Raw genomic sequence first — 27,594 nt, forward strand, 5'->3', positions numbered from 1 at the left:
CTTAGCATAAACGAAATAAAATAAACACAGCGCGTGTTCCATTAGGAAAGTTGGGTTAAACTCTAGCGAAGTAATGGCGGACATTTAAAAGCGGGAGCAAATTAAATCAGATACCAATTAATTTAAAAACAGTCACAGAACAAATTAGCTGGTGTTTTAGAGCCTGGGGGGTTTGTAGAACGGAGAGTGGTGGGGGTAGAAGGGAGGGGCGTGGCAAAAGGGCGTTCCGCGGAGGGGAGGGGCCGCTTAGACCAATCAGGAGGTGTGAAACGCACCATTATTGACGACGCGGGGCGGGAGTGGGGGAAACAGATGGTGATCGCTTACCAAACCTTAGCCAGTTGTGCGTTGGTAACCGGCGTGTATACATGAATAGTGTGTTTTTTGTGTCAACTGTGTTTTTGTGCTGTGATTTTTTGTGTACATGGACTCTAGTGTGAAAATATCTTGGACTGTAAACTGTTCTTTTTGACACAATAATTCCACGTATAAATTTAATTAGAAAAAAAATACTACGTGAGTGACTATTTGGATAAATAAGCAATTTATTGATACCCTATATAAATTTATTGTACAATAATTATAAATACTTTACAGTGCTCCTGGAAGCTTGCAAAATCTTAGTACAGTTCATATAATTATAACTGATTGGATATTGGTATTTTATTTCGCATACAAGTCTCTAAAAATAAATAAAATAAAATGTAACCTCAAGAAGAAAAATAAAAATTAACAAAAACACAAGACAACAAGTACAGTCCAAAAACTCTCGAGCCATTGGTTCCACAGTTTTAAATTAGTTGTACTAAAGGGTTTGTATGGACTAATTTAAACACTAAACGAGTCATGCCATCTTAAAATCTTTAATTTATACCTTGAGAACTATAAGAACAATTATTCAAAAATCCGTCCCGAAGGACCAAAAACGTTTAATATGCCTCTCCGCCTGTGAACCATGGTTCTCGACGGCGGAGTGTTACCGCCTCCTCTCCGTCTCTACGCTGCTGCCGCCGCCGCTGCCAATGGCTCCTGCTTCAACCCCCAGGCGAACTTCCCTCCGCACTCCCTGTTCCCGCACTTCGCGCGGTTCCCGCTCCAGAACTTCCCGGGGATCCCGCCGGGGTTTCTGCACCCGCAACACCAGGTGCAAGGCCTCCGGTTCGCCGCCAACCTCCTGGGCAGACATCCTCACCCGCAGGACATCCGGAGGCGACAACAGCTGGCCATCAGGAGTGCCAACTCTCCGGACAGTTGTCAGGGTGACCTCAGCAAGAAAGGTAAGCGTTTGTGCAATTTTAATATTTAATCTACTTATGTAATAAACAGTGTGTAATTTCTTTCAGAGCAACAGACGTAGCCTAGAGTTCCAAAGCGGAACATAAGACTTTTTATGGTTGATGAACTTTATTACACCCCGATAAGGGCAATAGAATTTTTTAGGGGAAATCATCACAATCGATCTACGTATTTGACTTATTCAATCTTTTTTGACATGACATTGCACGTTTATAGTACTTACTTTTTCAACTGTAACTCCATTTTACGATGGTCAACATAATATTACTGAAAGTAACAAATATGCAGAAGACTTGGCTTGAGAACAATAATGAACATTAAAAGTTGTTGATGAACTGAACAAATAATAATGATTAGGAGAATTTAACTGAAAGCGAATCTGCACTCAACGATTGTTTTATTTGATATCTTGTATATCAGTATATCTTGTTTTTTGCACTTTTACATAAGTGTTCCAGTGAAATGTGAAGCAACAGGCGAGTACAGTTTTTTCAAGCGTCCGAAAAAAGGGTATTTAGGATTTTTTAATGGTATAGCTTGAGTTATTTGGATGCCCAACAGGATTATGCGTGTTCACCTTGAGGGAATGTTATTGTGTTTATCCATATTTATTATGTGTTTAAACTACTATGAATGCTGTTACATTAATGATAACAATACCTAGATGAACATCATGTGTTTTAGCTGTTTTGGGGGATATTGTCGAAAAGAAGCAAGGAAACTGATGCGGGAAGGAGTGGGCTACGTACATGATAGGCTACATGAGATTTTCTTTCTTTAATAATTTAGATAACTAAGGAAATAGGCTCTTATATGTATATATGCAATATTACGAGTAAATAAGGAGTAATATACGAGTAATTCTGTACATATCATTATTTGTGATTGGTGGTTATTTTAATTAAGTGCGTAAAATTTTCGAAGTTATTTAAAACGAATATGATTTGGTAAAATTAAACTTTTTATTTTCACACTAAGAACTAAAATGAGTCAAGGAAAAATTTTTACAACCTGGAGACATCAACAAATAATACTAAGCACGGAGACCCAAATTAAAATTTATAATATTTACGTTACTAATAATATTATAATTAATAAAGTTACCTAATGTTTAGATGTTGATGATAACAGACTAACAAGGTAAACAAAAATACTTTTTTTAAAACTAAACCATTTCACCTCCTAATCCGTAATATTTATACAATTCCGCTTTTATTAATATTTTAATTTTTAAAATTGGGATATTTTATATAGAAAATATATTTTCACAAACAGTTCATAAAACAACATGGTAACATTTAATAACATGTCATAAAATGCAAATGAAAGTTATAAAAAAATATTTTTTAATTCTTATAAAACAATAATAAATATATTATTTACATAATAATAAATGCTGCAGTCCAATGGTACATTTATGTAAGTAATGATACAAAATTATTTATTTAATTTTCAACGGGAACTCTACTAAACAAATATATGCAAGATTCATTTAATATATTGCAGGCATAAAAACAGTATATGCAAGCAGAAAAGTACTGTATATGCAACAAAGAACATAAATTTGATGAAAATGACAATGAAAATGAATGAATAACAATGTATTTACTGCAAAAAGAATCAACACAATGCAATTCCTAAATAAAAAACTGGAAAAACTTAACAAAACGTTGACATTTAACTTAATCAAGATAGGTTAATGAGATATTTTACTTGCACATATGCAGATGTTTAGTTTACATAGAAGGCTTGATGATAAAAAACAATTTCTTAGGTTTGGACTGTAATTTTGACCGAGGACTTTGTTCGTGGCATAAATTATTAAATTAATGCAAGGTATTGTAACCTACTCAGATTAAAATTAGACCTTTGGTATTGCATTTGTAGGTTATCATATCAAATAACAGTTTTAATTTTTAGTTAGCCATGAATGCCGTTGTTATTCTAAAACGTATTTTTTATAATCAAATGTCGTTATATTGCAGAATATTGCTATAAACATTTGTATATGTCGTAATTTAAAGCATAATTGTATTGTTCAAGTTACATTATTTAAAATAAGACTACAAACAGCAGATATAATATTGTACTCTTCCTTATTCTTCCAACGGCACATCCAGTAAATAAAGGAAAACAAATCTATTCTGTAGTAGACTACAGTGCTCAGTGTTTTGTAGAAGCAAAGCCTCGAATTTAAAACGAGTGAGACAATATAAAACTGTGAAAAAAATGATTATAAGTAAATAAATAATTTAGAAGAGAAAAAAAATGATAGTCATAATAAAACAACTAACTATTCAATAATAAATCCAAAATTGAGTTAATAATAAAACTATCTATAAAAGAGGAACTATGTATGTATATACCTCATGGACTCCGAAACCACTCGACAGATTGTAATGAAACTTTCAGGAATTATTAGGCATTATTCAAGGATAGTTTGTGTGATGTTTGGTGCAGATCCGTCAAAAGGGCTCGGCCCAGAGGGTTTTAAGGGGGTTCAATGTCAGATGTTTGGTACTACAATGTTTACAAATAAATATAATTTAAAAGCAGATGTTTACCTTTACCAACTGTTTTGTAGGCTTGAATGATCACAACATTCTGTATTAGTCATAATTTGAAATAATGCCACACTGTTGCCACAGAATGCAGTAAAGAAAACTATTTGACTTTTGGATGAGTCTAAAAATACTAAGCCACAATCGCAGCACATCTGTGTGCATTAATTACCACTATTAAATATGTAAACATAAAAGAGTAACTTACGACTAAAGAGTTATATATTTATACACCTAATGAAAAAACAAAAAAACATTGTTTATCCACTAACCATTAAGTAAAATAAATATTTTTTAGTTTTCGGGATTAATTTTTACTATTTATCGTACAGAACAAATTACTGTTTAAAATAATATTTGTTAAGCGCTGCAACGCGCGACGGGTAACTGCTAGTAAAACAATTACATATAATGTACTGTCTTACCCACTATGAGTTTCCGCGATTTCACAGATATTAATATTTAACAATATTAACACAGTAGCCTGCTTAAAAAATAATAATAATAAAAACTGTTTATTCCCAAAGACCAATGTGATTTTCTGAACATACTGTTTCTAAGGTGGCATTTTTGCTAGCAAATCGCACAATAATGAGGAAAACTGAAACCTTAAAACCTAAACTACATATATTCCTTTTATAATTGTCATTTGTCAATTAAAAGTAGACCATTTATCCACTCATGCTTTATGCTCAAGCTGGTAAAAATAAACAGTTAACATTTGTTGCTAAGGTGGCATTATTGCTAAAAAATTACCAAATGAGGTATTAGTTCAAACTGAAACTAAAAAAAAAACACTAAACTATATTCCTTTTTAATTGTTATTTATTTGTCAATTATAAATGGGCCCTAAACGATTTCTCCAATTATGCTTTATGCTCAAGCTGGTAAAAATAAACAGTTAAAATTAACACAGGAAATCGCGGTTTCGAGTTGCGACAGACCAAAATGATAGTGAAATGTTATCACTCAAACAACTGCGTAAGTCAATGAATGGTTGACCACAGGAAGTTAGGTTAACACCGGAAATCGGTCGATTAGAGTTATCATCAGTTTAACAGCGCGAAACCAACTTCATAGAATCATTAGGCATAATCTTTACGGTGGTTGAAAAGCGGCGTTCTTTGTACATTGATGTGACTACCGAGTTTTACCACTTTTTAGTATATTTTTAATCAAATATTTATTATTCTCTATACTACATTCTCTTAAACACTAATAAATGCAAACTCAATTATTGTAGTAATGTTTGGGAGTTAATTTATTTAGTCCAATAATATTGCGATATCATTTATTCATGTAAACACTTTTTCATCCAACATTTTGGGGTTTTCAATTTTTTTTAAGAGAACTTAAGTGTGATATCGTTTTTTTTAATCTTGAATATTTATTATAATTGTATCTAAAATAAATTTCAGCTAAAGAATACTTTCACCAAACACCACAATAGAAGACTGGGCATAATTTTACCACAATCATTGGAACTAAAATTATAAGACAAAGTCTTGATAAATAATAATTATGTGATTAAAAACCATTTCTAATGTCATAGAAACAAGTATTTTATTACGTGCGGAAAGCCTATATTGCTCTACGGAAATAATATGTATTTCTCGTATGTTAAATTAAAGTTTTGTACATATTTATTTATATTTATGGTTGATTTTAGATGTCATGATGTATATTCTGTACATAACTTTGTTTGTATTGGTTGTAAAAATCTTACTTTACATCAAAAACCCACTATAGGTGTAGAAAAGATATTCTATAAAAAATATTTTATTTTAAAAATAGTAACTAAAGACAAACTGCACGTTTTACTGTTATATGGAGGTAAAATTAGGCCTAATGTTAATATGTGGCTCTGCATATGTATTTGTAAATGTTGCAGTCTAAAGCGATATATAAATTTAAATAACTTGGTATTTCTTACACTGGTTGAACATGAATGAATGACCACTGGAAGTAAGCCTGCAGACTAAGTGTACCTCTAGTTATTTCTTTTTTATTTATTCGAATATTATATTATTAAAGTACATTTATGCTGAGATTACTACGAAAATACAAGCGAATTTGGGTTGTGTAAATAGCATGAAGTAAGATATTTATAAGAAACAGCCACATTTTATGGATTATTTGTTCATAAACAAATAAGAAGATCGGGGCTATTAATCGACTAATAATATCCGAACTTCTAATTGTATATGGACACCATACTCACTATTGTATGGTGTCTATTGTATGATTATTAGATATGCCTTCAATGTTCATTTTACCATTTCCTAAGAAGTGTGTCAATTATATGCGTATAATGTTATACAATTTAATTTTACAGGATTTAAGTTGCGAATCGCTATTACAGGCAATTAATTGTTACAACCCCTATCATTGAAAAAAAATTATAAATCACATTTACAACAAACAGGTATATAAACAGCTAATTTAGAAAAAATAGAATCTGTTTAGTGCCTAACTTATGATTTCTGCAAATCGAGAACATTTTTTGTACAGGTTTTTTGTACACATTCCCTCTAATATAAAAACTGCATTTTGTGAACAGTTATTTACAGAAATTGATCACCGAGAAATCATGAACTGTAACTTTAAGAAGCTCTCTTTAGGTACATTTGTCACTTTTCAGTAAAATTGTTATTATCTTACCAATTGAGATGGGGATGCAACCCAACGAAAATGTGAGTGATGGATGAATGTGGAATGAAGTGAGATGCCTTGTGTAGCTTTGTTACGAAGACTAGCTGTTTAGCCACGGCCACTTAAAAAGACCAATGTTCAAGGACAGCTAAGTCCAGTTTCGACGGACCTTAAAAAAGTCATGATGTCATAACGCTTTTAATATGATATGACAACTTTCTAATAATGAATTATTCTATAAAAATGTCCATTACACAAAAAAACTTACAAAAACCCTTTCATACATCTATCGTGCATCCGGTGTGTACAACAAAAATGAAAACACTCTAAAACACAAATTACACCAACATAAAGAACGGCCGACACCTAGCACCTCGGAGCACAAATCACATCTCATAAACAACACCTTTACTTTCCAAACCGAGAATTAAGCGGAGTTATAAATCAACTCCAAATTAGCCAAGGGTGTCCGGGGGGGGGGAGACAACTCAATAATCTGTTCGAGTCGCTCCCGCACCTTGAATTCAATTCTAAGATGGAAATAGCTGCTTTGATTCAGTGCCGGTTTATTCATAACTAAGCGGTCAAGAAGACAACCTGTTTCTGCGTGTGTGTGCGTGGAGAACCGTATTTGTGGGGCCTCGACGATTATAGGTAAACAGCTGTGCGTCGGCATTTGCTGGGAGCTGGGAATAGTCATTGCGCTTGTCTAATCCGCTGGTTAGTAGGTTATAACCATAGGGATGTGATAGCAATTGGTATCGCCATGCACCTGGTTTTCTGACATCTTAATTCTCTAGGTTTTATTTGGTTGGGTCTAGTTGAGCGGATTAAGAGATTAGGGTAACTATATAGGATTATTTATAATCGTACATAATGAATTATTTAGATACCAGTCTGATGATAATGGAAAAGATCACGGAGTGGATGTAAATTGTTTTTTATCTGTACAACACATGGTACGATGATTAGCAAGCGATGCTGTCAATATAAACAAAAATGGATTGAGTGAAATGAATTGATTGAGTGGTTTTTATTTACAAGAATAAAATATATTTCTTAACCCCAACTGTCTATCATAGACCCACTAGCACAGACAATATAATAATTTTAGTTTATTCCATTGTCTGTGCTACTAGTTTTTACCGTGCGATTTTTTCGTTCTGCTATGGTATGCACAAGGGTAAGCTAGGCTAGTGGGTAACTGTAGTAATAAAATGAATCATACGGTACTCAAAATGGTCTCAAACCATCTACTGACTGCATTTGTAAATATCAAGCTTTTAAAAATATAAAATAAACTAACATAAATATTTGTTTTAATTGCTTGAATATTTCAAAGTTACCATTCAATTACTAGGGAGATTAATTCTGTTTCATACTTTTCGTGAAATTAAAATCTATCATAGTAAATTGTACAATGTATTGATTTATTTTCCAACATTAGTTACAATTTCTACAATAAAAATTAAGAATTCGTTAGTGCTTGCCTGAGAATCTAAGGTTACATTGAATTGCTATGGTAGTCAGATTTCATAACACTTTGAACGAGACGGTTGTTGGAGTTTTAGGTTACCAAATTTGGACAAACCACAGGCTCAGGGACCAATTTGCCTATTCGTTTGGTAAACCCGATTTGCACCTTGAGATGTTATTTAATATTCAGCTTAGGTGGCATGTGTAAGTCAGTAAACCATTCTCAAATCGCAAAAAGAGTTTTATTGAAATGTAGAACTTTTTGGAAGACAATTTCATCAATGTCGAATTGGAATGACGGAAACATTGTTTAGTACAATAGCCTCCCGCTTATCCGGTCACCACAGTACTGAATGCTTGGCCAGATAAAGGTTTCGCCGGATCAACCGATGTGCTCTGAAAACTGATCATGTTATAGTTTTCCGATCAAAGATTCATCTCTGAGACCAGGAGCAAAGGGGTTACTGAGTTCAGGTTAGAGATAAATATTCAGCTTTGATCAAACAAGTTAAAACTATTGGCGATTAAAAGTGAGCGGTTAAAATTACGTAAATATTTTACAGCATTGGTTATAATATATCCGAATGAGGGATAGGCTACTACAACCCATGGTGGAAGGAAAATACAACCGGTCGGTACCTTCGCTACTAGTAAAAAAATATAATAAAACGTATAGAATATCATCTAGATACGAATTAACTCTTTTACGACCAATAACACTATCTAATCACCCTTACATACCTCACCTTCACAAATTGACTCTTAGAAAACATTAAAAGACAAAAACGAGTACTCTTTGTACCGCCGACGTTTTATACTCCGTGGAGCGGGTTTTACTCTATGGTCATTCGTCGCGGCTGATTACTCGGGATTGAGACATCTAGCGGACAAAAGGCCAACTAATTTATAACTAAACCACTTTGGCCGTCATCTTGATTTATTCTCCCGCGTCTTTGTGAGGAATCAATCGAGACCTGGGGCGCAAAAAACGAGCTGTTTTTGTCGTTATTTTCAATATAACGTGTTATTAACTTGATTGTTATGGAGCGGGTTTTGTGGATTGAGATGTCTGACGTACACCGGGGGGTGAGGGGGGGGCACGACTTTTCAATTAGTTAGACACGCGAGTGAAGTGGGCAGTTTGGAGGAAATTTTGGAGTCTTGGAGGGTTTAGGGTTTAAAAAGTAGGTGAACAGCATCATAGATTATACCATGTTGTGTATTATCATATTTTTAGATCCACTGAAAACAGGTTTTTAGTTCATGTAGGGGGGTTTTGTTGTTGACTATTTTTCACTGACTATTTTATAACATTTTTTAACTGTCATCTCTGTGTACGAAAACACAGAGCACCTACCCTTTGTGCTTAAGTTAATAAATGGTATTTTATATTTTCATTTAAGTAATAAATTGTTTCTTCAATTTAACAAAAAAAAATGTTTCTATACCATTATTCACCCTGAAGAATTAAATCTTTGTATATTTTAAAATTTTAAAATTACCATAGTTATTTTATGTATTTTTTCCATTTAGATTGATTTTCTTGTGTAACAAATATACACATTACTTTTACAATATAACAATATAGATGTACGCTGTTTCTTTTCCCTAAAATACGACAGCCAATAAAAATTAACATGAAAAGATAAACACAATTAATTAACCATTGCTTTTAATCTATGACTTAACCAGTCATGAATCAAACATCAAATCAAGTCTCCAAAATTCAAAATAATCAAAGATAATAGGTTGTAAAAGTCCAAATAAATCATTAGCCCAAAGTTCTCAACCTTTAATCTGATAGTCTAGTAGTAAAATAGTTATAGGGTCAGTTGGTTTTTTTTATAAACGTTCTATAACATGTTAAATTGTGAACTTATCTTTAGTCAAGATACTCTTGAGGAATATTTTTATTTTGAATGTGGAATATAGTATATATATTAATATAATTTTCTTTGTAAGAAAATTAAGTTCCAAACCTATTTTTTTGTTATTTTGTCCTGTCGACCGAATAATTACGTGCATCATAAATGTTTTTTTACACAATTGATTTTTCTTGATCTGGATTCAATACCAATTCAATTAACTGTTATTGTTGGTCCAAACGTTTAATGTTTGGATGAATAAATAATATGAATTAACACTTTTTAGGCTAAAATTGGTGATGTTTTGATTTAGGGCCTTGGTCTTCAAATGATGGTTTCAAATTCCGGCAAATACAACAAAAAAACTGATAAGGGAGGGGTCTCTTACCCTTTTAAGCTTTTGATGTTTTCTTTGTAAAATACTATTGGTTTTGACAACAATTTAGTGATTTAGAACCTTACAAATATCTCTTATTATCATCAAATCACCAACTTCGTTTTAAATCAGCAGTCAATTAGATTAGGTATAATTAGATTTTTTTTATATTTCAAAAAAATTGCTTTACTCGTTTGGGCAAATAGAAGATAATGTTTGCACTGAAAAGTTACTATTGATGTACCTAGTTATTGTTACAATTGGAATTATGTTGAAATAGTTACTCCCAGCATAGTTTGATTTAAATGCAGAAGCTATGTTCTTTGTAATTACCGTTGTATCAAAATCTAAAACAATTATTTTACACACATTTCCCCTACAAACCTTTTAAAAATTCAATTAGCAACGAATATTTTACAGTTGGACATAGAAACTAAATAGATTAGACCTACCAACTGAAAATAACAAAATTGAATCCCCATCTCGAAATTAATCGCAGCCTGTAATAACGAAGGCGGCCCGGCATCGGTGGTTAGTCGATGATTTGTTTTCTATTATTTAATTAATTATAGGGCTCGGGGTTTCGGGCGGACAAAAAGCTCCTTTTTGATTCCCGACACCTTTTTGCCTGCGGGGCGCCGCCTCATTGTGATTCTGTTTTGGAATTTTCGGCTTCATCCAAGATGAGCACCTGTTTCAGGCTAGCAACAGTGTCTGGGTTCCCAAGATATTCAGACATATGTAAGATATATTTTAAGTAGGTAAATAAGGTGAATAATGATTTCAACAGGAATTATGACATTGGTGTAGAAAAATAATCATCTGGAATGTATTTTTTTATTCTAGTTTGGTTTTCAAGCATAGAAAATGTAGCTGTCATAAGTATTATCACAGTGAAATTGTAAAACTAAAACACTGTAGGTATTTTCAGAAGAACAGTAGCGATAAAATCATTTTATGAACTACTGTTTCGTTGTGGAAATATGAAAAAACGGTTGATATACAAGTAAGTTTAGTTTTGGCAATGCATATGTATCAGAATAATGTTAAGGAAATTAGCAAAACAAATGCGTAACGTAAACCAGAATAATCTTAAACCACGCGAATAACGAGCATATCTTGTAGTAGATTCCAGTTTTCACACTTTGAGCGAAAATTCAAGTTGCACTTAGAACTGGGGCACTTGCTCTTTACCAAATGATTACCAACGGTTTCGAACTGAGTTACCCTGTACAAAAGCATTGTTAAATGTGGAAAATGTTTCTTAAAATGCAGTTAACTTAAAACTACCAGCACCGAAAACTCCACAGAGATTTGTATATGAACTTGTACTTGAACTAGCTTGAACTGTTGACGTATTTTCCATCTGCTTTAACTAATGTACATGTACTACCATTAAGGGTAGTTCTAATAAGATAATTTTATGTATGGATTATGTATGGCTAAAACTCATACCAAGATTACAACAAATCTTGAATGTTCACGTCATCCAAAGACTCTTGGGTAATTATTTATGCCATATTTAATAATTACATGTGAATAAATTTACTGTATAGCTAAAATAAAATGTTAAAATCATAAAAAGGCAAATTAACACCATCACCAGTGAAACGATGTATCGTTACTGGAAAAAATAGAGATAAATAGCAAAACTTAAAAGACAAACAAAAGTCAACATCATTCTATATTGAATCCTATGAATTAAATAAAGAAATCACACTTGTATAGGCATACAAAGAGAAGAGTGCTATGACTATAATCTTAATGAAAGCAAAAATTATGAATGAAACTGGCACTATATCTAAAGGCAGAGGTTATCTAAAGCCTAGTCAGCGATGTCGACAATGCTTAACAAAGACATCGTGAACTTCAAAAGTTGCCGCATTCGATAGTCTTTTGAAATAGCTTTCATCGTGACTTAATAATTAATTTAAACATTTATTTTAACTTACACATATGAACATTCCACATGTCTAAATAAATAAAAGAATAGAGTGGTTTTGGCTCGATCCTAAAGACAAAACTAAGGCAAAATGTATGCCCAAATCTAAGACTTGCTTAAAAAGTGAACGGAAAACGTTATTTTAAATTGTTGCTGAGAAAATGTCATCTATTGACTAGTGGATTTCCAATGTACAGTATTTGTAATCGAACCAAAAATAATATTACTAAATTTTTACAAATTAAGCAATCAAAATATAATTGTGCTGTTTACAAACGTTATCTGCAAATTTGACTTGTTAGGGATACTTTTTAGACGGTTAAAAATTTTATTGAGTTCAACAATTAACCCAATTTAAATTACTAATTCTAAGTGATGTTTAGTGAGAATTAGGGTTCTAAGAGATTATGTTCTTACCTTTTGCAACAAAGTAATTTAGATGTTAAAAATCATTAAAATGTAAATATAAATATGGTTGGATTTTTTTTTAGCGTGATAAGTTAGATAAGAGGTAGTTGAAAGGTGTACTGTTAGCAAATTAGATTTTTCTGTGAACCATGATGAGAACAGTCAACGAACCAACTTTTTTAAATTGACAACAATGTTTCTCGAGGTAAAAATGTATATTTATACTCTACGATGAAATGACAATAACCCATTAAATTTAAGGTAGTGGTAGCACTATTTCCACATTAGGTCCCTCAAAAACTATGAAGTATGACCTAAACTCAGGTCCGTGAAGTATGGGTACGCCAACTTCACGGACCTCCTAAACTCCCCTAAAACACCATTTTTGTATTTCAGGTGATGTAGACTACACATAAAACATACGAAACCACAATCGAATGAATCGATTATCACTCAGTAATTGAAGCATTATCGATTGACAAGCCACCAATGGGGAGGCGTCCCTTGAGTGTATTTGGAGGGGATGTTTTGGAGAGCGACATGTACGGACCTGCGCGGCGCGGCGCAGAAACACCTCGCCCCTAAATTTTGAGATTGATCGGCGTTTTTGTCGCCGTTTGCCAACCGATATGTCCACTTGCACCAGTCGATAAGTTTTATCGGACCTCTGTCCTTTCTTTGTTCTATTGGGTGGTTATTGACCAGGGAAAACGGGGGAAATCGGGAAATAGAGGAAAGGTTTAAAAGAGTTTTGTTGGTTTTGAAGTATGATGATTGGTGAAAATTAAATGCTGTCTATAAATGCACAGTGTCTGACGTCTTTGATTTTGATTAGTGAAGTTGGTATCTTGAACCAGCTAGTTTTGTGGGAACATTTTGTAGTTGAATAGCCCTCTAACAGAAAATAATCATATATTTTCATTTTTAGTTATTTTATTTACATTTTCAAAATTACATTGTATTGTAAAGTTGTATATAGTTGTATGTAGGAAACTGAAAGTTAGAAATTAAGTTTGCTACAAGAATGTATTTAGGGGTTTTCGCCATCTGTATAGGCCAACTGTAATCAGTATTTAACTCGAAAGTACCATTTAAGTTGTATTTCGTCTTTATTATTTGTATATTTTAGAAGAACGGATAAAGTCATAAAATATACCTACTATAATTCATAATATTTTTTTCCTCGGATGGCATAATGAGAGAGATAGTGTATAGTTTATGATATACATATGACATTATGAAACAAAAAAACCTGTTGGATATTTTTGTTTGTTGGCATTCAATATTAATTCAACATCATCACTTTTTCAGATTCAAGTTATAAATACAAAAATGAGTTCCCACTACATTAATATCAATTGCAATGTATTTTCCAAGTTTTTACATGGTGCTTGACCATCGTTAGATTAAAATAAAATAAACATACATAATGGACTCCTATGTAACTGAAACAACCAATCATTCTTTAATTCATCAAGACAACGATGTTTAAGGTGATCGATAATCTAAAATAACCTTTAAGTGGTGCAGTCTCAAAAAAGTTTAAAATAATAGTCAATATTTCCTTTTAGGCACGATCAATTCTAGGTCATGCAGCTGTTAAGTAAACTATTAGTGGAAATTGTAAACACAATCGATAGGTCGATACGGTCGATCGACTTGTTTCAATAACGGTTCGTAGCGTCACGGAGTCAGCGATTTTCAAAACACTGAAAATTATCCCCAAATTATCTGCCCCGGAGCCCCGGGATGATGACTTAATCGCTGTTTCGGACCACTGGGCTGCCTGATCGGACCTTGTGGGTTTTCGGTTTTTCACTTCGATAAAGTCGATTTTATCTTCGATTTTCTGGTTCGGGTTAAGAAGTGTCATTGTGATCAAGACTGTGGGAAAGAGGTTTTTAGTTTTGTTTCTGCGGTTTTTAGTGCAGTGTGGTTAATAGTGTGCTGGTTTCTTTTATCAGTCCGGAGTTTATTTGTATATCCTGAATATTTGGATTGATTAGGATTTTGTTGTCCTCGCCTTAAGAGGCATAATTTTTAGTAGAATTTCTCTTTCTGACAGTATTTCAGCGTATTTTACATGATTTTACTGACTACTGACTACCTGTACATTAATCTTCATTTCACATGTTATTTATTTATTTACTTTTCATTAAATTAATTGTTAATTTCACTTACTTACTAAATACACGCACTGTTATCACCTCTTGAGTTTGAGAGTTTTCATCTTCAATAACGAAGCAAAACATAATTTGGTAGTGGTATATGGATCTTTTAATTGTATTATCAGTATTAGACATTGAGTACTCTTTTTGTATACCTGTTGACAAGTTTGAATACTTATTAGGTTCCTTCTACTTTGGAAACAAAACACGACCGTGTTCAATATTGTGTTGAATTCGTATGCATGTGTACATTAAAATAACGTATTAAGAAACGGATGTATAAATAATATTATTTACCGCTATCAACTTACTTGCTAAATTACGTTTAGTTTATTGTAAAATATTGTATAATTTAGTTTTCAATGAACTACTAATGATAAATAACTGAATATTTATGTTTGAAAAGATCTCTTTGGCTACAGATGTCACATAAAGATATGATGTCATTCATTAACCAAAATTAATGACTAGACAACCTTACATTACATTTTGAATTTTTATATGATTCACAAGGTTAGTATTAAGGTATCCAGCACTCTAGATGTGTTTGATTGTGAATTGAAGATGTTATTTTTACTATGAAGTACTATGAACATGTAGAGCTAACATGGGCATTGGTTAGCTTATTTAAACGGACGACTAGTACTTACGTAATTAGTATAATTTCCAAGGAATCATATACAAACATTTAAGCATAATTATTTGGAGCATACATGCCCTGCAAACAAACTTAAAAGAAAAGACTGTAATTAATTCAATCAACATTCCTCCCACAAAATTATGTTGGTTGTACAATCACATAACAATCCAGCTATCGCGTTCCGCTGTCTGGAAACAGTAAAAGTGTTCGTACATTCCCACAAATGGCGGCCATTTCTACCATTACGAGTACAAATGGCCATAACTGGTTCATTAGCAGTAATTAAATGGCTTTCACTCTGTCTTTTTTATCAGATGGAAGGAATGGAGTTCCTCAGGGTTATGTTTTCGGACCAATTTTCTTTTTGCTTTATTTACGCTGTAGCGTAATTACTTACTGCAATTCCTTTTGTAGCTATAGCCATGGTCGTAATGTAAAACAGCATTTACACAAGAGTTTGGAACAATTTTGATCTTGACCGACTTCTGGCGGGGAACAAAATTCTGTTTTAAACACTAAAAACTGTTCCGAACATCAAACTGTTTATTTTCTAAAAGTAGTTTTTCTTAGTCTTATTGTTGTTAACACTTGTTTTGAACTCTAAGGTAAAAAAGCTTAGCAAGTGGTTATAGCTCTTCTGATTATCTTATAAGGTCCGCCGGTTCAACCGCGAGAAAAGTCAGTATTTTTAGATGGTTCGAAACTGGACCTAGCGGTCCTTGATCATCGGGCTTCAAATGAATGGTCATGTCAAAGAAAAACAGCAGGTCTTAGTCATTAAAAATATTCAAAAGTAATCTTCCACTCTATTCTACACTCACCCTTCTCTCTTATTAAGTTAAAATACTCAGACTAGTAGTGCGCGTTGTTGTCTAAAGAATGTAACTTAAACATACTCCTGTAAAGTAGTAGGAATCACTTATGAGGTAGGTGAGCTTCCTTTTGAATTTAATTTGGAAATCAGCGTTTATAATCTTTTGTTAAAATTTATCAGACTCAACTAACTAAAACCTGCACGGTTAAGTGTTTTAGTATGTATCTAATGTGCCTTTTGAGAGATGATTTTTTATTATTTACAAAGACTTATGTGCATCGGTACTACTGTTAACTTCGAGATGCGTTATTAAAATTAAAAATTAGTATTATACTTTAACCTATAACCACCGTTATAGTATTTATATTCAGTAAAGTTAGCTGACATTATCGGGGTTGTGAAAAAAAGGAAACCAAAAATTAAACACAACACCATCTAAATAACATTGAAAGGGTGTTCAGAGACATTTCCGCCCAGCAGTGCTATGAGATGGCCAGCAAAATCATGGACCGAATGGAATATGTTGTTACTAACGAAGGACGACACGTAGAACATTTTTTGTTTAGTTAAGTAATTGTAAGCTTTGTTTTAGTAAACTATGAACCATTTATTTTTGGGCTTCATTTTTTCAGCAACCTGTATTCAAATCTTATACTAATAAAATTAAAATCAGTTGCAGGATTAACTGTATCGAAATGTAAAAACAAATTTTCATTTCTAATGAGTATTTAAATTGTTTGATTTATTTTCTCATATAAAAATAAAACCAGGTAATGTATTTGAAAACACAGCATCTTTAAATAAAAAGCTCCATCGATAAACTCTGACCAAATATATCTCCTCTTTTGTTAGGTAAACTATTTCCATAGGTTAAACTATTCTAGAACGTTGGTGTAGTTTTGGCTTTATAATTAAAGTGGGATTGATTAATACAATTATGGTTTAATAGCTTGTGCATTTATTATTTCTAATGAGATGCACATTCTAATTAATTAACTGCTTGTACATATTAATTAACGATTTTATAAACTAGACGCGTTCGTTGGTTCATTATTCTAACCAAACTGTTTCAGCGAAAAGTCTGGGAAATCTAGTTGTAAGATCTTGTTGTAAGTAGTTACTCAGCTACAATCGTTTCAGATTAATTGTAAGGGGTTTAATTTAACTGGTTAGTTCATAGGGATCACACGATTTAACCATAATCTTTTTAACTAATAAAACACATTTTGTATAATTTAATGAATAACTAAGGTTATTTGACTACAATGCAATATTATAATCATAATACATTTTATCTTATTACTAACAAGCACAGCTCATAGGCCAACATAGTTTGTTATTGTCTGTTAACAGTATAAACAATTGTTATATTGTTTTTAAAAACAATCTCCGTCTTCAACCCGTTTACAAAAGTAATTTAAACCGGACCACTAATATTAACGCAGCATACCTCGCATAAAATGAGGGGAAAAATTTTAAATTAAGAAGTGAATTTCTTTATTGGTTCAACGGATTTAGACGGTTAATTTCAAAAATAACAGTTAACACATTTTAATAAAAAACTACGTTAATTTTTCTAGCTTATTAGTTAAAAGAAAATACCCCATTATATTAAATGGCACCTTAAAAACCAATATGGCAAATCTTTTGGGTTTTTTTACACAAAATACACATCTTGGGAGCAAGAGCATTTATTTTATACTCATACCTTGTCAAGTTAGTTTGAATATTAATTTTAGATCTAAAATTCATAACTACGGTACGTAATTCAATTAATTACTTGATTTTTTTCCTCTTTAAAATTACATATAATATTCAGCTGAAAACCTTATAGAATCATAAGGTCCAAATTTTCAAGTAAATATAATCCACAAACATAACCGCTAAACTACACAATACAATTTAATACTTGTACGCCACAGTGCACTGACTGTACCTCAATTTGCCCAGGTCTATACCCACAGGCAGAGACTGTACAGTAAATTATGCAATATTGCACACGGCAATTGGGCCAGTTAATTGGTCAACTGCAATAGCTGCATATTGCACTTGGGTTAAGTAAGATTTACTGATAGTTCTGGCTTATAGCTCTACAGTGATTGGTTTGTATTCCATGCAATTGCTTGTTATTCGCCATGATGTTTTACATGTGTTGTATATTTGTGTTTATTATTGGGTTATTAAATCCCTATTTAACTATGAATGTTATTTATTTCTTTAAACTACAAAATTTAACCTGTATAGACATTGTTCAATTAAATTGTCATCATTATATATTTATTATACTTTATTGATGAATAGAAACACTTTTAATTTCTAAAGAATGAATTGATAGTGTGTTGAATCCATTTTCAATATGCATTTTGAATTAAATATGAGGAAGACAATTATATAAATTACCACGTTTAGCAAACATATATTTCTTTCCTTTTTGGTTAAAGGAATCACGTAAAATATTGTGGCGTAAAATATTAGCATAGGGATATGAATTGAAATAATAAAATAAATAAAATTACAACAAATAATCCTTTCCTAAGGGAGGAATAGTTATAAAAGTGCATATTATAAAAATACTGATGGTTTGTTAATATTTGTTTCTTGTTATTTAAGCAAATATTATTACTGAATAGCTACAATCTAGAGTATATAACTGTTTGTCCAATATTATTATTAATAACAAAATCATCGCATATCTTCAATACATATATTCTACACTAAGAGATAAACACTTAGTAGAAATAATCGTAAAAAACGCGTTTAAATAGGGTTCAGATTTTACAATTCTACATATTATGGTGATTATTATACTTGCAATATTAGTTATTATTAAAAATTATTGTAAGGATACGGGGTGTTTAATTAATTATCCTTGGTCAGTTATAAAAGTTATTTTAACAATCTTATTGTTGAGAAATGCAGTCTTCAACAATGTGAAGAATATTACAGAATTTAATACGGCAAACAGAGAATTCACTGAATCCTGTATAAGATTCAGTTTATCTATATCCCTATCCAACAGTATCAGATCTCCCTACCCAGTGGAGGAAATAGTCACGACTCTCCGATCCAAACGTGAGTTTAAAAGTCCAATATGTCTGCAACATTTGGAACAAATTGATTTTGAAATCGCAGCTCCCATCTTTCCATTAGTGTGCTTTATTTTTACAACAGTTGTGGCGATATTCTACGATGAACGAGTGATAGGAAGAAAATTAATTGCGTTTTTGTTCTCGATATCCAATGTTGTTTTTGAACATGGTATAAAATCACAGTGTGTCATAACATAGTAAAATTAAGAATATACTTTTTAAATCCGGCCTTAGGATTTTTGGGTGAATGTCTTTCGTCTTTGTTAGAAAAAAGCATATACTAATTGACAATTTGCTAACCTTACAAAACAACGAGTCAGTACATAACAACAAGAGACTAAATATGGACAATTATAAAGAGAGCTCTTAAAATTAAAGGATATCTTACATGGTTAATAGAAGGTTAAATTGCTTACTAGTCTTGTAAAAATAAATAATAAATGCATTGAGGTTATTTTGAATAATTATAATAAAGCATTAGGCAACAAACAGTGACAAAATTATAGTTATTCCGCGATACGTTTTTAACAGTTGCAGGGAAAATGCCAAATTGTATTGCTAGAAGTATCTAGGTAGTTTCTACTTTGGAGCGATGCCCTACTCATTTAGTGAACTATCCTGGAGTAACGGTTTCTTTCTTTTGAAATGGGCACTTTGTAATTTAGAAGTTGGTAACCAGCCAAACTAGTAAAATGTATTTCGACCTAGTACATTATTTCTAACGAACAATGTTCACTGGTTTTTTTTTTTTTTTTACAAACGAGACCAATTATAAAACTAATTTAATGAATGATACAATGTCCGTATACTGGTGAGGTTTGTACGGAAGTTTAAACACTGATATTCTTCTAACGAATAATGAATGCAATTAATAACAGAATTGATTTAGTGTAGTAACAGCGATATTTCATTACATAGGTAATGTTCTACGAATAAATGTGAATTCAGAACTTCCAAAGTGTAGTAGGTTACATATTTTGATACAAAATAAATTATATCATTTAACGTAATATAATCATGCTGAGTGAATGGTATATTGGTTATAACTCTGGCATTCAGTCCTGAAGACCCCTGTTCGAACCCCTCCAAACACAATTGGCTTTTATCAGTGGTTCGAATTCTTCCTTCAACTGTAAAGTGTTTTTTTTTAAGTACACACTTTCTTATTTTGGGAAAAGTTTCTTTATTGGCCAGTTCAAATCCGCACAATGAATTTGTAGCAACATATTACGAGACACGAGTATAGTAGGCCTATTTTTGTTCATTATAGGCTAGTAAAACCAGAAACTAAATAATGTCATTCAAAATTAATTCTTATGTTTTTCTTAGAGTAAAGACCGTCGGATGCATCTGATAAAACTATTCCACAGAGGACAAACATTACTCATGTCACAAAGATTGAGAAAGCAGAAGTCAAATATTAAATTGCAAAACCCACGATGGAAAACATAACAAATGACACTTGGAACATTCAATTTCCTCGTTCCTTTCTCCCGATATGGGAACTTCGGAAATGAAATTGTTGAACATTTGGAGTCCGACCAAATGCTTTTCCTACGGTTATCTTCTTTTAAGAGGATGTGGGATTGAAGTTGGAGTAAGTTGAAATGTGTTTGATCTTATAATTTACAAACTAGTACATACAACCAATGTTGAATGTAAATGTTAGGTTCATTGTATTTATTTCTGAAACGTATGTTTTTGGGGATAGGTTATTTTTGTGTTGGCCATGCATTCCTCGATTTGCCTACTGTAATCTCTGACCATATACATTGTTGAAAGTAAACTGAAATAACAAGCATATTCTGTTTTACATACATTTAACTAGTACGCTTTAGAGTTTTCACTCCTTAATTGTGTTTATAAACAAAACCTTTACTATGAAAATGACTTAAACCTAATCTTGTTTGTATCATTAGAACAGGAGTGTTACTATAGTAGTATGATGAAAACTAAATATTGAACTTATCAATATCACTGTCCTTAATTGAAAACGACCCTAAACTTAAACGAGCCTATTATCGATTAAAAGTAATAGTTACAACCATTGATTTAACATACTCTTCTAAGGATTATTCATATTTGTTGATCAGATTAAACAATTTTAAGTTTAGTCTACCCGGTTTTTGGAGAGGGCGTTTTATTGTTTATTATTTGTTTCTTGTAATTCAATCAAGTTCACAACTATTTTTACTCAAATAAACCATCTAAAACTAAATTACCACGAAACATGTGTCCCATTTGATAAAACATCTCCAAATCAGTGCACTTACACGTTGCCTAGGTCACACGTTAGGACGTTGTTAGGTCACACACCTAAACAGATTTTCCAACAAGACGAATTCAATTTAATTTGAATTAGACATGGTAATGTTACTAGAAAAATCCGTGAACCTGACACCACCCCTGCATTAAGCGCGGTGCGTGTATACCAAGCTTATTTACCAAACAAGTCGGCGCGCCACGAGGCCAGGGGTAGATGGTGTTTGGGGTTGGAGTGTGCTAGGGTGAATGCGCACGGTCCGTCGCCTTCCCATAGCAAGGGGTAACTAGCGTAATAGGGGTGTAATGGCTATAGGGTTGATTTGAATGAGATGTAAATAATGACCCTAACCGGCGTTGTCAATGTTTTGATAGAACGATCAGAGTGGTCACGTGATTAAAGATTTTGATAGTTTGTATGTGAGCTGTTTATAGTTCATTCTGGAAATGTAGAGAAACGTTGGATGTTTTATGTTTAGAGACTAATTATAGGTTTAAGCATATGCATTACCGTTAGAGGAAAAATGTTTATCAAATCAGCTACTAACACATTTAAAATACGAAATTTGTTTGAATTTCCAACTATTAAAATACACTGATATAGATTTGTCATTCATAACAATCAGCCTGAAGACAAACTTTAGTACGCGTGTTTGCGTAATAAATATTATTGCTTTTAGTTTCACAAAGTTACCACCATTTATAATTTTAAGAAATGGGTTTGTGGCGTATGGTTTTTACTCTGGTATTACTGTATAGCTAAAGAGTAAAGCATAGAAAGTTAAACAAACAATGCATCAAGGGAGGAAGCTTTTACTTATTTGCGCACTCAAAAGTAAACAGACATAAACAAGCATCCAATCATCTGTAAAATTTAGAACAGGACGAGACTGAGGGGTACTTGTAGTATCCCAAAACTAGTACAAAAATTAAATTTAACTCGATTCACCAATAGCCCAAAAGGAACGTACCAATTCTATCGTTTTAGGTATGTGTCTACCCACATTATTGCTACCTAGTCAATTTCCCAGGTCTATAATAGCAGAGTAAAAAAAATGATAATACATAGACACTTATTTTGCAAACCTTTAAACATTTACCACCATTATTCTTAACAAGATTTAAAAACTCTACTGCATAGACTACCCTTTAATACATTTTTAAACGATTTGCAACACAAGCGTCACACAACATACAGTATTGTTTAAATGTATCGATTGGATTGAATCTTTGTCTACCATGATCATGTACAGTCTCGCCTCTCCTCTCCAAGGTGTCGTGATGTCGGGTTACGGTTGGAAGACTATTAATTTACCAACACGCAAACCATTGTGTCTAGGACTATAGTGTGTTCGCGATAACTTTGCAGCTAGAGCAGAGGCGGAGCTTTGAACTAGTAAAGAGAGGATATACTCGGCCCAGAATAACTTAGCTTTGTGATCAAAGGTAGACTGTTTGTGGGATTATACTATAGTTATACTCTAGCTAATGAAATATTAACATTGACAACAGCTGGCAATTTAAAACCAGTAAGTTTAACCAACTCAGTATATATAACATCCTCCCACCGAAGATGACTTTGGAACTTGACTAGGTGATGCTTTGTAAGCATTGTGTCGAGGACTATATCTTTGTGCTCGAGATTACTTTAAAGCTAGAGCAAAGCTGGAGATTTGAGATGCTTTAAATCAGTAAGAGAGAATATACTCTGTTAACAAAAACTCAACAACTTCACTGTGATCAAAGATTAGAAAAGGTTTGGACTGTGTGGTGAAAAATCTTAATTCTGCTTAAGATTACATTGCATAATACGACAAGAGTCTATTAAACATTGTGTAGAGAGACTGTACTCTGTACACGTTTTATTTGTTATTCAACGCTGGGCGAAGCTTTAAGCCAGTGCAGAGACTTATAATTTTACAATCAGAGGCTGGAAAATCTTTTGGAGTAACAGTTTATTAGACTTGGTGAAGCACAACCGACTCACCTAAACCTTTTCACTCACATTTACTACCTTGTAGGTAAAGAATCTTTTCCACCAACACATTGAAATGAAATGAAATGAAATGCTTTATTTTCCATTAGGCAAGAAATGCAATAGGCATCGTCAGAACAAATACGGTAAAAATATACAATTTTCATAAAAATTAAAACTAATATGCAAAAATCACACAGCACACAAAACCAAAAACAACCCATGCACAAAACCACTGTCAAAACAAAACAATCTGTTACTTACGTACATAGGAAAAACTCTCTCACAGTCTCCTTGGAAATGTCGAAGAAATCGCTGGTCTTATAAAGTGGGAAAGCCAATAAAAGTGCCCGGAGATTGTTTTTGAATTTTCTGTTGGTTTGGTTCCAAGCTGTACAAGAAATGTGGTTGAGAAGCCTTATGCTTAACTGACTGGAATTTCTTTTTGTTTTACTTAACCTAACATAAGGTACATCAATATTGTTCTTATTTCTGGTGTTGCACGTATGATAATCACCCCTTCGACTAAGTGACTGGAGATCATTTTTTACATGCACAGCTGAAACAAAAACATACAAACTACAAACAGTCATGATTTCCTCATTTACAAAGAGAGGTCTGCAAGGGGCATCATACTCAGCGTTTGCTAGGATTCTTACAGCTCTTTTTTGTATTAGCAATACATCATTAATTTCAGCAGACCCACCCCAGAGTCTGAGCCCATTCAAAAGAACACCTTGAAAAAAAGCTACATAGGCTTTTTTAACAGTTTTTATTTAGACAACTTTTTAGACTTCTCAAAAGGAAGATAACTCTGGAGAAGTCTAAAAAGTTGTCTAAATAAAAACTGTTCAAAAGCAAAAATAATTAACAGATTTTTTACCGCCAGACCTTAAACCTCTATAGAGCTGCTCCACCACAGCCTTGCCAACAATAACTTATTCCCAGGAAGCGCCCGACAGGCCGACAAGTTTAGTCTGGTCGCAATAAATAAATTGAAATTAACCTAATTAAGACCTCAGCGGTGAAATGCGCAATTAAAATATTCATGGTGTTCATGCTCAGTAATTGGAGTAATTTGCTGGGTTTTGCATCTAAAATGGTCGAGCTTAGACTACTGCGGGTCGTTTGTAACCGTCTCGTCAAGGCGATAGTGATGGGTTTCAGGTTTGAATTATTGTCACTTTAGACGGATGAGGTATGGAAGATTGAGAAAATTTAATGGCAAAATGCTCAAGGGGATGGAAAATACTCGTAAATTTGCACTTCATGAATGAATTTATGTCGCCAATGTTAAACGTTGATATATACAAGCAAACATAACAGATCTAGTTATTGATTTCAAAAGAAGATTATTCAAATGGCTTTGAGAAAAGGTAGTTCTGCAAAAATATAATTCTTCTCATCTTTAATGAGTACTTATATGTTATTTAGGAAGATGGGCCTACACATGAACGTAATCACAGGTTCACGTCTTTATCATACGGCAAAACATTTTGGTCGTTGGATAGATTAGAACCCGAGCCACTAAGAATCAGCACATTACAACAAGTCATTTGGAAATATCCTATAAAAAATAAAAACATATTGCTACTAAACTATTGTGATCCACTCTTAGCAAAGTCAAATAAAGTATGTTATAGAAGTAGAGTATTTTTTTAAATTGTAAAAGTCGTTTAGTGGAAACTTTAAATATAATATTTGACACAATAAACAAGCACGGCCAGTGATTAAAGCCTGTCCATATTTTTAATGAGAGGCTTGGATATGAAATAAACATTTATAATTCATATCAAAAAGATGCTGTTCCAACAATTTTAACAACACTTTTACTGTAGTATTTGTGAATAATAAGATTAAAACAGGGTTTAACTTATTCCAATTTTTAACTTCCCACCAAAACCCTTGTATGTAAGAATCAGATACAGCAGAACCTATCCTTTTAGGCATCTTTCCAAACTATTCCCGTTTCCTTTCAAGAATCGCTGTTTCTGTGTACAGAAGGGGGGATGGGGGCGGGGAGAAAATTGAATGTTCATGTATCATTTGTTATGTTTTCCATCGTAGCTTGTGGAATGTAATATTCTATTTCGTAATCTCGGAGCTCCGACATGATTAATGTAAGCAATTTGGGGGAATTGTTTTATCTGATTTGGCCTCTTTGTCTTATTTGCTGTGCTGATGGAAAACATGGGCAAATGGAAAGTTATATTCTATTCTAGGGGAAACTCTGTGATTGCATTTACAAATAACGTTCTTGCTTGAATTTCACTTAAACATACATTATTAGGTAGTTTTAAACATAGTTATATTAATATTGTTCTTTTTATTCAAATTTAAATACTGAGTTGATCTTAAATATTTAAATAGAATCAAATTCAGTAACATTAATTATAAGTTGTTATAACTATTTATCAGTAAATTATGAGCTGGATTGAAAACGCAATATCTAATTACTACCTTGAGTTATTAGTAAATTAGGAAAACATCAATTTAATCAGAAAAATATAATTGTTTCTAGTAAAATCTGTTTTGAAGACTTTATTACAACTATTTCTAAACACAAAATAACGTTGTACAGTAATAAGAAACAGCTTTGATTTTAAAAAATAACAAAAACTATCATGAATAACCAGTTGCAAATCCAAACCGTTTGTATTTAAGTAAAATAATTGCCTTAAGTCGAGAGAGATGTTTTATAAAAGCTCAAATTCATAAACGTTAATGTAGCATAACATGATCAAAGTTCAAATAATGTTAAAATATGAAGATCATTATAACTAGATGTGTGTGTATATTTGTAGTTAACTTAATCAAAATTGAAATATCGCAACCATAGGTTTTCTTTAAAGTTATCACTAATAATATAACAATTCCTTATAAAATTTAGGCCTTAAAAATATGCCTATTAAAAAGGTATGCTAATCATGAGAAGGTGTCCTACTATCTGCCACCAGTGTCGTTTGCCACCAGTGTCATTTGCCACCAGGAATGCCGGGCAAATGCGGACACGGAATATTGGGGACACATCATTAAAGAGGGCATAAGCGGACACTAGATATTACTGCTACCTGACAAGGGGTTTACAGGTTCCTGCAAATATTTCAAGGGCGGAACATTGCGGACACATGTATCTACGACGGGGGAAAAGGTGCGAGGGAGGGAGGATTTTATAAGCGTTACGTCTGTGCTTACTGTGTTTTAAAAAATTTCTCCAAGGATTTTAAAAACTTGAACTAATAGCCTTCAACAAATAATGTTTTTTATTATGAATATTTTTTAGATCTTTGATAATTACGTAATTAATTTGATAGTTAATTGTTAGCTTTGATTTTAAAGCTGTTGATAGTTAGAGATCGCTTGCAAGATTGAAAATGTTTATTATGTAATTAAATAAAGAATAAAGACGAGGCATCACTATACTAGACATATTGTTTTTTTTTTTACTTTATTAGTCCGGCCATGCTGGTTCGCGATCTCCTTTGAAAAGACTTAGATTCACACGTTTGTTCCAAATGTTGCCAAAATCGTATTATTTTTTCTTGAGTTATAGTGCTAATGGACGCAATTATAAATATCTTATATTGCACTTACATATTTGAACGAACTGTTTTTGGCCTCTGGGGAGCTTAAACAAAAAAATCTCTTCCGGTTCCTGGCGAATTTTCATTTGTGCTATTGGATATACCAACCCTGGTAAACTCGCTACTGGTTTATGTTGTATAACAATATAACCCTGGTTTATATTGAACGTTTGCAAAATTCCAAACAGAAAAATACCAGTAAACTTTATCAATGTACTTTAAACTAAATTTTTATAGCTAACGTAATGATAATATTGTTCAGAAGTACACATGCTATGTTTCGTTTTAGTTTTACATAGGTTTACAAATGTAAACTAATTTCCCTACCATTTTTAATGTTTATATACATCGACCCTCAATTTATAAAGCTCTACAAAATATCATAATCAATAACAGCATTTGTTTAAGGCTATTAGTTCCAGTTTTTGAAATCCTTGGAGCAATTTTTAAAAACATTGTAAGCACAAACGTAACGCGTATAAAATC

General features: G+C 32.6%; 1 protein-coding gene across 1 annotated transcript in view; it reads left to right on the top strand.

The window, feature by feature from the left end:
• The first annotated feature begins 216 nt into the window (after window positions 1–216).
• The window catches only part of LOC129001158 (homeobox protein unc-4 homolog), a 59,468-nt gene continuing 32,090 nt past the window's right edge, over window positions 217–27,594 (top strand). The window contains exon 1 of the mRNA XM_054428368.1: window positions 217–1,277. Coding sequence (XP_054284343.1) covers window positions 956–1,277 — 322 coding nt within the window. The 5' untranslated portion in view covers window positions 217–955. The remainder of the gene's footprint in view (window positions 1,278–27,594) is intronic.

This window comes from Macrosteles quadrilineatus, unplaced genomic scaffold, assembly GCF_028750875.1.
Source record: "Macrosteles quadrilineatus isolate MER2022 unplaced genomic scaffold, UCM_ALF_1.0 Scaffold_8__2_contigs__length_117827958, whole genome shotgun sequence".
Lineage (NCBI taxonomy): Eukaryota > Metazoa > Arthropoda > Insecta > Hemiptera > Cicadellidae > Macrosteles > Macrosteles quadrilineatus.